Here is a 13096-nt window from a genome sequence, read left to right as displayed (position 1 = left end):
TATATAAAAAACTAGAAACAAAAACATTCATATAAACTTAAAAAACTGGAAACTTAAAAACTTTTATATAAAAAACTGGAAATCTAAAAACTTTTCATTAAATTACTCGATTTGGCATTAAATAATCAAATTTTTCATTTGGAATGCTGATATTTATGATTCAAACAATTTAAACTTCGTTTTTCATAAATATTAATCTTGACCAGAGTTTGACTTAGTTATTTAGCACTATCTGTTTCACTTTCTATTTTCTCTCTCGCACGCTTTCTTTTTCTATGTCTTGCTATCTTTCTTTTGCTTTCTGTCTGGTTTATAAGCCATTTAACGTATGGAATAGGAAATGAGATCAGTCGCACCCAATGGATTAAATAAAGGAATTAATTAGAAACCCTTTGTAAGTTTACGACTTATGACAAACGATTATGACCATGGAAACGTGAATATAATAACTGATGAGATGACGTGTGAATAATGTGAGTTTTTTTTCTAATTCTATTGTAGACAAAGAGGGATTTTGAAGAAGAGGCGCTAAGAAGACACAATGAATATCGAATGCAGCATGGTTCTCCATCTTTAGTTCTTAGCCAAAAACTTACAGATTATGCACACGAATGGGCACTTTATTTATCCAATACAAATCATGTTCATCACAGTGGACAAATCATTGATGGAATCAGAATTGGAGAGAACATTGCTGTTATTTATTCTTGTGAGACCAAAGAAGTTACAGGTAAATACAACTGTTTTATTTGAACTTTTTACAAAATTGTTCTAATTATTTACACATATAGTTTTATATAGTGACTTCTCTTAAAAAATAAATAGTTTTATATAGTGACTTCTCTTAAAAAATAAATAGTTTTATATAGTGACTTCTCTTAAAATATAAAACTCAACATTTGCATGATATGATAATAATTCAAGACAAAATAACAGAAATAACTTTATTTGTCTGTTTAATAAAGAAAATGTAAGATAATGAAGTTATAGAAACTCCTCTTCTGGGGAGAAGCATTAGGCTTTGAAATGCCATGTTATAAAGGGTTTCTATGACTTTATTATATTACATTTTCTTTATTGAACAGACAAATAAATTTATCTTATTTTGTCTTAAATTATATGTGCACTTAGTCATCTATAGATAAGTTTCATCTTTTCATACCTCAGTGTGTCTAAACACAGCAAGCGTTCCAACCTTAGCATTCAAAACCTGAATGCCAACCGGTAACCACTTGCGACTGTTTGTCTACTATCTGGGCCATTTATAAGCAATACCTTTCTTTAACTCACGAGTCGATGAAATATATCACTTATAAAGATTTTTATTAATTTCTTTACTTTACTATGGTACTAATTACAAAAAGGATTTAATTTCTTTTATGGAAGAATTTTTTTTACTCTAAGTGGAGACTACAATTTTCAGCATCATATCATACTGTCATACAAAAATATGTGTTATGATATTTAAAAAGGTTCAAGCAAAAAGGACTTTTCAGTCTGTGGTAGAAAACACGTAAGCCACGATAGTTGGTTCTGTTTTTCTCCATTTTTAAATTGGAATGCAAACTTAAATGCACTAATGCATGCACAAATAACCTCAAAAGTTTTCACAGATATGAAGCACATCGTACAACAGGAGAAAAGTGGTTTGTTACGTTTAACATTTTCAAAACCAATATTCTTTTCATCTGTACTCAACACCTGGATCCTTCTTTTACTCCACTCGAACTGAATAGCTCTCTCCTTGAGGAAGACCCTTACTTTGATTAACTCTTTGACTAACTTTCACTTCAGTCCTAAAATGAAGGCTTACATTCAATCTGTTCCTAAGTCATTTAAGAAAAATGATTAGATCATTCTACCACTCCAAAAATTGTGAGACTTATAATGCATTCCTGTGCCTATATATCTTAATATGTCCCAGGATGAGGTACTGCAACCGCATCTGGGGAAGTGCAGCTTGGAGCAAACTTTTTTGCTTTGACAGTTCAAAATCATGTAAAGACAATTGTTACATAAGGCTATACATACGCTATCTATAACAATGTATGTATATTATTCTCTCGTACTTTGCCGTCATTGTCATGTATATACAGACACCAATGCATGTCTTTAAATGTATGTATAAGTTCATGCAGTGTTGTTGTTAATTGGGTGTGTGCATGTGTGTGTGTGTGTGTGTGTGTTTTACACATTCATAAACAGTTCAGTAAAACGCACACATCAAGGGGCATACCTCCTTACAGTTTCTGGTTCCTTTTGTTTACTGATGGTTGACACTTGACTCGAATGCTGCAATAAAGGTCTTCCATGCAAAATAACACTATGACAAATTCTGGTTTTTACTATTTTCAGTTCTGTGGACTTCAGAGTTGCAGTGCTAATATATAAAATCTTAAGTATTGGCCATAACACCCTCTTAGCTTCCTAGGACATAAAGTCGATGTATCACTAAGTGAATCTCTTGGTAACTAAAAACTCAACTCCCTTTCAATCTGATTGCCAATTTAATATCAAAACATTTGCTTTGTTTATGTCATCTCTTGCATTTGCAAAAGGTCAACTCTTGTTATTGTTACCTACTTTTATTATTGTAAATATTTAACTTTCCATTTTTGTTTCAACTATTTAATGCCAAATATTTCGTTTGCATAACTGGGTCAGATAGATACAAACTGCATAAACTAGTTAACGTACTCAGCTCTTCCCATCGCAACGTCCCAATCTCTTGCATGATTTCTTTTATTTCTTAAAATTCCTTTCTAAAAGGGATGTTGTTAGTCTCTCTCTTCTCTATCATTATTTCAATGGAATATGCTCGGCTGAGCTTCAATCTCTGATCCCTTCTTGTAAGACATTCACAGAAAGAACTTTTTTGTTACCATAACGCAAAAGACTTTCTTTTCTTCCTGTATGTGCCTAGTGTCAGATGAAATTTCCATGAACAGAGCTTCTTCATAAGAGTTTCTCGTCTGTGGAACATATTGCCACAGAACTGCTTCTTGCAGATTACAACTTGGTTGTTTTCAAATTCAATGTCAACAGATTTATGTTGTGAATCATTCGCACAATTATTCGAACTTGGTCTTAACAATTACTCAATCATATTAACCATTATTGTCAAGTGGCCTTTGACCTTGAAAAGTGGTGACCATTTTGAATTAAAAAAACATCCATGCCATGATAGTCTTTAGTTTTCTGGGCATAATTTAATGGAAAATAATAATGCCCAGAAAACTAAAGACTATCCATATTTATCTTGACAATTGTCACCTGAACAATGTCAGGAACTTCTATTAATGTCTCATGTTTTGTTTCTATGTTTTTTTAAGGTCAAGAGGTCACTGACAAATGGTACAGCGAAATTGATTTGTATGATTTCGAAAATGGAAATGGATCAGAGTTTACTGGTAAGATTTCAACATCATTAATTCTTGTGCATCTACCATATTTTTCATCTTTTGTCATTTTCAAGAACATGAAGATTTGTTTAAAAAGAAATTTGAAACGCTCTTAAAAATATTGTAAACAATTTCAATGTTTAATCAATAATCATAAAGTTAATTCAAAGATACTTTTACTTAAAACGCTAAATATGGGCTGCATTCATTTGTTGAACAAAACTGTATAAACACTAATAAAAGATGTTTTACTCCACAATAATCTGAGTGATCTCATCTTGGAATGATATTAGAGTTATCCCCCTGGAATTTTTCTGACCAACATGAGAGAAATATTATATCCTGTAAGAAAACTCATTTATGCCTGTGTAAAAATTCAGAATAAAGCTCTCAATAATTTCTAGTTGGTCTATGAAGGACGTCGCTTGTCATAGTATCCCCAACATCTTCTACCTCATCATCCTCCTCTCTTAAGTAACTTAGTTATTAATCTCCCCTTTTCATGCCATCCCACCACCAGAATTTAAGTAAACATTGTTTCCATTTTTTTATTTCTTTATTCATTCTTTATTGTTGAGTTTGTCTTATACGGTACATTACTTAACAACAATAAAAAAAATTTCAAACATAACAATGTGTCTTATATTAAAAATCGACTTATGGTCTATCATAGGAACAGAACTCCAATTTAATTCACAACCCATTTGCTTACAATGTACATGTTATCGATAGGGGTGTTAGCATATCATAACTATTAATGATTTGCCGAAGATTATACCCAAAGACAAAAATATGTGTGTGTATGTGTAGTACATGAATAACAGAAAATAGTGGAAGAAATGAGGATTACTTTTATTTCATATATTTTATTTATAAGGTCGCAATACAGAATGATACAAATTACATCTATCAGTCCGATATTACTTGAGTTTGTATGTCGCGGACAGAAGTAATATGTATCCATCTTCTTTTATCTCAATTCAAAGTCAGCCTTTTTCACACCTGCCAGCATGTGCCTCATCCTATTTTTACATCTCCACGCAACTCACATAACAGAAGTAAAAGATAAGGATGGAATACTGCTGCCATATTTGGGCAGGAGCTGCTAAAAACAGCCTAACCTGCCTTGACAGAGTACAAAATAGACTGCATGGCTTAGTGGGGGATGCCCTTTTCTCTACCCTGCAACCTCTCTCCCACAGAAGAGACGTTGCGAGCCTATCATTGTTAATCTTTCATGAAAAACACCTGTCTAGCCGAATCCACTGTGAAAAATTTCCCCCACTCTATATATGTGCCTAAATCAAAACTCGGATTCCATGAACAAAGCTTCTTTCTTAGAACTGCACGCCTGTGGAACTCTGTTCCGTCTGCCTGCTTCCCACCTGACTACAACTTGGATGTCTTCAAGTCCAACGTTAACAAATTCCTAATGAACCGCCCCCTTAAGTAAACACTTCATCAAATCTCCACACTAACGTAATGTACTTGCAATAACCCTTATCCCTGAGTGGCTTCCGGGCCTTGATAAGTGGTGACCACTGTGTAAAAAAAATAAAAAAAATAAAAGCTAACTCCCGGAAAAGAGTTAGCTCTCCTTGCTCATAGTACAATCATCCTAACAGTACATTTAATTCCATAGCTCAAATCAAATAGCTCAAATCATATTTAAGAATTGGTGTCACCAGATCAGGTTGTCTGAAGATATTGGCTTCCTGACTCAAATGCACCATACATTATACTTTTTTTTTTTTTAAATGTGTTTGTAAAACTTAAAGAGGAGGGATAATAGGGTTATTAAGCATCTATAAACTGAGTTGGGTTAAGGAACCTCTGATCTTATCTACAATACATCCAATTATTCAATCTACAATACATCCAATTATTCAGTTGGATGAAAAATCTGTTTTCCTTCTTTTTTTTAAAACATCACAAATAGAATATTTTTATTTTGAAATAAAAACATGATCATGGTCTTCTAGGCAGTTAACTAATAGATCCCATTTCTTAACCAGGAGTTGTTTCTAGCACGATCATCATTCTGTGACATGTTAAACGCCATATCACACCTTCATTATTGAGATTTTTGTTACAATTGAAATCTAAATCTTTCCCTATACTACATGATCACCTTAACCAATCAGCTATCGATATGCGGCCCCAACTAAACAATCGGGTTTGTTTTACTATACACATAGATTCCAAAAAGTGGTCAAAAAACAAATATATAACAAATGCTATCAAAGGCAAGATAAGTTACTTTTCTACCTATCTGGAAAAGTTTATAGTGATTTAACTCACGTATAATCGGTTCGAAAATCATGCAGTGTTTATCAATATATTTTAAAAAGAAAAATGAGGGCATGCTCGCTGTTGAACACGGTAAGTTTGGGAAAATAAGTTCAAACAAAAAGATTATACAAAATACTGTTAGAAACCCACCGAATATATGTCCGCCTATGTTACGGTAACGTATATTGAGTGAGTTTCTAACAGCATTTTGTATAATTTTTTTGTTCAAACTCGTTTTCCCAAATTTACCGTGTTCAACATGCCGCCATTTGCATTTTTCAAATACATCGGTAAACACTGTATGTTTTCCGAGCCGAATAAACATGTTACATTAAATAAAAACACTAAAAATTATTCAGTTAGGTAGAAAAGTAACTTATCTTGCCTTTGATAACATCCATTTTTTATATATTTGTTTTTTGACAACTTTTTCAAATCTATATGTATAGTAAAACAAACCCAAACAAGCATACCATATAACCCATCGCACTTAGCAAATCATATCTATATTTAATTTTAAAGTTACAACTTTTTTTTCAACTACAATATTTTCTGTCAATCTATCTTGATAGTCTCGTTGATGTATTAATCAAAGAATTATTTGAATTTATTAATATTCTTCTCCAATTTCAGGACATTTTACTCAAATGGTTTGGAAAGAAACCCAACAAATAGGAATTAGCCAAGCAATATCCAAAGATGGACGCTCAATTGTTGTGGCCAATTATTCTCCACAAGGTAATATTCCAGGACGATACCTCTGCAATGTTGTCCCTCCGAATACCAACATTGTCGGTGAGATTATTTTATTTTTTGTACAAATTTACTTTACTAATTAGTTTTTATTGATCTTGAACTTTAAAAAGTTAGGTATGTTTATTTGAACATGGTCCACTCCTAAGCCAATTAACCAATCATTATCAATTTGAGCACACAGTTGTTAGGTGTAAGGGTGAGTAATATGAGCTATATTTAGTCTTATTTAGTTGTAATCTGTTTATGTAAATTCAGATACCCTTAAATTTTTGTGAAAGCAAAGTTACATATTTTCATATATACAAGAGACATTTATTTACACATAGAAGTTATGAACAACACAGAGTGGGTTGTGTACACACAAGGTATATGAACGAGCATGTATGATATCAAAAGTGTTTGTTGCACGTATTGTTCATTGTGCATACCTATGTCTGATGTTGTGATGTGATCACAAGATATTCATTAAAGTATATGTTGAATGTTCATCGTGTATGCATGTGTGGGTGTATGCGAGAGTTTGTTAATATAAACATGTGTATTTATTCTTACCTTGAAAAAGAATCTACGTTTTATCTTATATTGTAAGTATTTGCCTGCAGAAGCAAACAAAAAATCTGAATCCCACTACATGAACGGTTCAAATGAAAAAAAGAGAGAGATAGAGAACGTTACAAGAAGCAGAGAATGCCACCTGTTGGACAAATCGGAAATCACAACAAGGGCAGATAACCAGTGCGTAATTGAGATACGTTTGTGTGTATGTGTGTGTGTGTGTGTGTGTGTGTGTGTGTGTGTGTGTGTGTGTATGCATGCTTTCTAACTTCTGGCATAGCTGCTACCGGAAATGGTGACAAAGTAAATCAGTTCTTTCACTTTTATTGTTCTTCAGTATTTCTATTGTGAAGCGGTTTATTGAAATCTATATATATAAAAGGCAAAACACATGCGAGAGTTTTTGTATGTCTAAGAAAGGTTTTGGGGGGGGGGGAGTTCTCGGGGGGTTACTATCGCTTAGAACTTCTTATATACCCTGTAGATCATAATATGTACGAATTGCGAAGGCACGTCGTGGCTAGATTTATTTACGTCGAGTTTTACACAATTCTTGCTATTTCGGCCCCTCTTGTGTTGATTCGGCTTTTTCGTATAAAAGCAAAACTGGTGAAACTGAGGCGTGGTTCTCAGCCTATGTCCAGTAAGCAATAGACATTTGGTCAATGTCGGTTTTCACCGTCATATCAGACAATTGCTTTCATTTGGACATTCCCCTAATAAATGGGGAAGCTGGTTTTCCCCAACACGTTGGGGAAACAGAACCAGACAAAGTTGGGTAAAAAAACAACTCAAAAGAACTATCCCGCAGTAAAATTAAGTGTGGATTTGACCTCATTAAACATGCACTTGAAAACTGTCTTGCAGAAATATTTAACTGTTTGACCTCAATTTGAACTCCTTCACTTTTAAATCGCTAAATTTGACACCTTACATTGCTTCCGTCACTGTAGCACAGGTGTATATCGTCTGCCTATTGACCTCAAGGCTCCGGGTTTGAGCCTACCTGCCCCCCCCCTCTTTTTTCTTTTACACCTACAAAAGATTTTTTTTTCCACTTTTAAAATCGCTGTTTTTTGGTTTTATTTTTTTAAGAAGTTTAGCGTTTTTTTAATATTTAAACAGGGTTAAGTTTCCATTTTGTTCTGCCCCCCCAACTCACACAAACACCTACAAACACCTGGGCAATGCTGGGTAGCCCTGCTAGTAAAATATAAAAAAGGACATTATTGAAAAATATACAATAAAAATTAACAAAATTATACAGGTGAAAATACATGATATTCCCAAAATAGTTTTAAAATATAAAATATTTAAAAACTATTTTGGGAATATTATGTATTGAATACTTTTTTTATGATGTTTGAAATTTTGTTATTTTGATTTCAACAATTATATTTTTATGCTTATAAAAATGTCTTACATAATTGTTAAAAAAAAAACTAATTTAAAAAAAACTTAAATAAAATAAGACTGAAAACATTTTTCAATGATTATTAAATAAAAAATGAAAGATCGGAAAAACGTAATAAAAAAGAGTACATGCACAGGGGTGTGAGAGAGTGAGAGAAAAAAGTGAAGAAACTGATTTTCTTTGTCACCACTTCCAGTAGTGCTATGCCGGAAGTTAGCTGACTATAACCTGTATTACATTACTCCCCCCCCCCCCAGGAAAAAAATAATGCCTGGGAAAATGGTATCATGACAAAAAAGCAAATACTACAATTACCTTTGTCCAGAATTGAGAATTAAAAGAGAGTACATTAATCTAAATAGTAAAGTGGATCGAATATTTAAAGGTAATAATAGTTTTCACTGTAGACAGACTAATACAAAATAACCATTAGTAATAAATTTGAAGATATTAAGAACTTTTACGAAAATGACTGAATTTTGTATTAAATGATCCAAAAAGTGTTGATATGTCCTAAAACTAAAAAATCAAATCAAATCATTTTCTCCAGAACACATGAACATTTCAAAGTATTTTTCACTCTTTTGGAGTATTCGGCATGGAAAAAAACGGCCACCAATAATCCAAATCTTCAATCCTCAGCTTAAAAATTCTGAACTACAATGATGAAATGGCCTTTTGGTCAAGATCAAAGTGTAGTATCTGTTCTTCGGATGCTGCACTTCTATTTCTTGTTCTCTTTCGGTGGAGGAGAAATCCTTCACGACTGAGACAATTTTTATTTTTGTACCTTTTCTCCACATTAAAAAACGACCCTGGTGTCTAACTCTGTCCCGTGGGGAGGCATAGTAAATAGGTACAATGATGAAATGTTTGCAATTTATCACTTCTTTCTGTTATTCCTGTTTTCTCAAACACATTTATAATTATCTCCCTTTATTTCAGTAAATGATGAATTGAAAGCAAAGAATATTGATTTGACCCAGATTAAATCAGCTTGTCTCCCTCAACCTCCAGATGATGTAAGAAATAGAACTTTGTTTTTAATTTGAAATACAAATCATTTTCATACCATTAAAAAAAAAAAACGCTAAATATTTGATGCAGCTGAAAAAAATAATACATTTTATCATTGATCTTTTGCCTTCGTCTGCATTTCAGTAAAACCTCCATATGTAAAATAATTTCACAATCCCATTTTAATATTTAAAAAAAAGTTTATTTTTTATTTATTTTTATTTGTTTCTATCATTCCTTTCTTAAACACATCTGTATAAATTTCATAAAACCTGACCAGTGAGAGTTGAAACAAAAATTTATGTTAGAATATGATGGATGTGTAATGGGAATCTTGTAAGACAGGCTTAGATCAGATGATCTCAAAAGAAGATCACATCTAACTTCATTATTATGGCCATGTTGAAAGAATGGATAAGAGTTGTTGAGTTAGTAGATTTAGAACAGTTGAAGAAGCAGGTTCAGTTGGTAGGATATGCCAAGAAAAACATGGGAGAAAATGATAAGGATGAATTTGAAAGAGGGATAAATATCTGGCCAGAGATAGATTAGTTTGAATATAAATTTCTAAAAGCCGTCCAACAGATATCAGCAAATAAAACAGATGTTTAACTGAATGTAATGATGAGCTTACAGTTTCCAATTGTGTTGATGATCATCATCACAAATTACATTGTTTACATGCTATTAAATTTTGATACTGATTAATCTAATCTCTTCTAACATGACAACTTGTTGAAGACAGACAATTTTTAAATCCTCCTGATCTTCCTGTGGCGTTGAAAACCTCACAGCGAATTGAGCTTGCATTAAATCTTATTTGGTGATTACCAATAAACAGTAGTTTATCACAGTTTAATATTTTCCCTTTTTTGTGCAACAAAACATTAAACTTAAATAAATAACTGTTATAGAAAGAAGTTAATGACATTCGCAATTAAATCAAGGGCTTCAAATAATGCAAGTGACACAGAGATTTTACCAAGTCCCTTATAGACAGATTCAATTTGATCTTAAGAGAAAATTTCTATCACTAAGGTTAAAGTCAGTCCAAAACTTTTTACAAAATTTTGGATTAAGAGCTGAATTAAAAACAAAAAACAAAGCAAAAAGCTTCACAGTAGGGGGTAGATTTCTGTCAGTGTTGATATTGAGTTGGTAAGAGGTAATGTTTGAAGGAATCAATTCTTAAAATCAATGCCTGTATAGCAAGTCAGATATTTTTCCCTTAGAAAGGTAATGTTTGAAATGTTTGTTTGAATTGGAGTTGAAAATGTTTGTAAGAGTTGGTATTAGGTTTTAAAAACTGATTTTTCAGTCAATTAGAATTTTAGATTGTTTTAAAAATAGTAACTCGAGTGTTAAATTTAATAAATAGTTTTTGAATTTCTATCTTATTTCTTAATTATCAAAAATACATATTGGAATTTCTATTAATATTATGACAAATCTTGGATGTTTTTTTTAGCTTACAATTTCCAATTGTTATCCACAGGATGATAAGAATGTCAAGGAATTAATGGAAGAACCCTTAAAACAAATTTTGCTGCAGCGTTTCAAAGCATTTCCTCAGACATTGGAAACATTTGCGAGAGAATGCATAGAATTGCACAATAAATATCGAATGTTGCATGAAAGTCCTCCTCTAAAAATTTGCCAATCTTTAACTGCTCTTGCTCAGGAATGGTCAGAGAAACTTACCAAAGATGGAAGAATGCAGCAGTACAATCAACTTTATAAAGGTCAACGTCTTGGAGAGAATTTCATTTATAAATGGTGCAAAGGCAATGAAAATCTAACGGGTAAGTAAAGAACATTTTTGCATCCGTAAAAAAAATTCCTAATCCAAATTTTTTAACGTTTATTTTTATTAAATATTTGACAATTTAAAAGTATAAAATAATCTTTCATAAAAATCCGGAAAAATATTTATCTGTGAATGAATGCAGCAAACTTAAATCTTTGGATAAATTATACTTGAGGCACCCTAAAATCAGAAACAGCCAAAAGGACACATTTAGTTCAATACTGTTTTTTTTTTCTTTTAATTTGACTTTTCAGATTTTTTTTACAAAAAGTTTTGTTTTATAAACTTTAGAAATTTATAAAATAGAAACAAACTTTTAATAAAAAAACAATAACAAAATGTCGTTTGTGGTCATTTCTGATTCTAGGATACCTTAAATATAATTTATCCAAATTTTCTCAAGTTAAATACTGTAAGATACTTGGATATGAGTTTACCATTTTGTAGTGGAATTCCACTTTGTTTTAATCCAGAAAAAATGGATTTCCACTTAAAATGCTAGGTTTTTGCAGGTTTGGTCACAATCAAAAAGTTGATTTTTACCAAATTGTGTTTTTTGTCATTATTTTGCTGGAATTATTTTTCTTTCTCTTTCTTCTCTCTTATTTCATCTTTCTCTTTTCTTTTTTCTTTCTTTCTCTCTCCTTATTTTGCCTTGCCTTCCTTTTCCCACTTATAACAGATTTCCATGAAAACTGTAAATACTAATTTTACTGTAAAGAATAAAACTTCAAACAGTTCATAGGGTGTAGATTAATTGATGACTTTTGTTTTGCCAAAGAATGACTTCCTGTCTCCTTTCTTCCCGCATGCACACTCAATATCTGTTTCTTAATTTTTACTTTCTTAGTTGAAGCTTAATTAATTTATGAAACAAGTTGGTATTTGTTGAATTACTCTCTTCACACACACATGCACAGAGAGGTCAAATATCTTGGATTGGGAAATCCATTTTAATTTCAACTATTTTTAACAAAATACTGTACTTGTCAAGTTAAGTGAAGATATGATTTGCCAAGTGCATTGAGTTATCACGTATAATTGACACTAGGGTCATCATAAGTCATAAAATAGAAATAGATCATTGATTTGTTACTTTCATCATGACAAAATGAAAGGTTTGAAGTTAGAGTTCTGACTGGACCGTGGTGATGGTTGAGTCAGAACCAATTCCTAATTAAGAAATAGAGCTCCCATAATTCCTTGAACAATATCTTCAAGCTATGAGTCGGAAAGAAAAGAATATTATTCTGTAATAACTCCTATCTATATTACACAATTGTCATTATATAGTATTTTCAACTGTGCATTGTAAAAGTCAAAATGATTAAAAAAATTGATGTATCTTCCTTGATATATTTTATCTTCAAAGCTAAGTCTCTGATAGGCTCATAAGAGTAGTGGTTGATGGGCAGAAATCAGAAGCCTACAGTATTAATGCTGGTATCCCTCAAGGGTCCAACTCTCTTCCTGATCTACATCAATGATCTCCCAAAACACATACTTAAATCATTCGTTGACATCTATGCTGATGACATACGGCAACACATCAAAGGCCGTAAATGACAAAGTTCTCTCTGATTCTCTCTCCTCTGATCTTGAACGTGTGGTACAATGGGGGAAGAGGTGGTTAGTTACTTTTAATGCATCTAACACCAAGCTTCTATCTTTACATCATCAATGCTCTGATCCCCATTTAGCATCAATTGAAATGAATGGCTCTTGTCTTGGGGAGGCTCCATATTTTGACAAGCTTCTGGGATTGACCTTTACTACTAATCTGAAATGGAACATGTCCATCAAATCTATTGCCAAGGTCGCTGGAAAAATGGTGGGATCCTTCTACTGCTCCAG

The 13096-nt window shown here is 32.3% G+C and overlaps 1 protein-coding gene across 3 annotated transcripts in view; it reads left to right on the top strand.

Annotated features, from left to right (window-relative positions):
• Window positions 1–13096, top strand: part of LOC145247904 (uncharacterized) — an 84095-nt gene that overhangs the window by 66028 nt on the left and 4971 nt on the right. For 2 of the 3 annotated variants that reach the window (XM_080109527.1, XM_080109529.1), the window contains 5 exons: window positions 502–730; window positions 3333–3410; window positions 6327–6488; window positions 9364–9440; window positions 10931–11237. In XM_080109527.1, coding sequence (XP_079965653.1) covers window positions 502–730; window positions 3333–3410; window positions 6327–6488; window positions 9364–9440; window positions 10931–11237 — 853 coding nt within the window. The remainder of the gene's footprint in view (window positions 1–501; window positions 731–3332; window positions 3411–6326; window positions 6489–9363; window positions 9441–10930; window positions 11238–13096) is intronic. The other variant, XM_080109528.1, reaches the window with a different exon arrangement.

This window comes from Euprymna scolopes, chromosome 26 (assembly GCF_053919585.1).
Source record: "Euprymna scolopes isolate OS-2025 chromosome 26, ASM5391958v1, whole genome shotgun sequence".
In the NCBI taxonomy this organism is placed as follows: Eukaryota; Metazoa; Mollusca; class Cephalopoda; order Sepiida; family Sepiolidae; genus Euprymna; species Euprymna scolopes.
The sequence above is the reverse complement of the archived record's forward strand: the minus strand, read 5'-3'. Positions and strand labels throughout refer to the sequence as shown.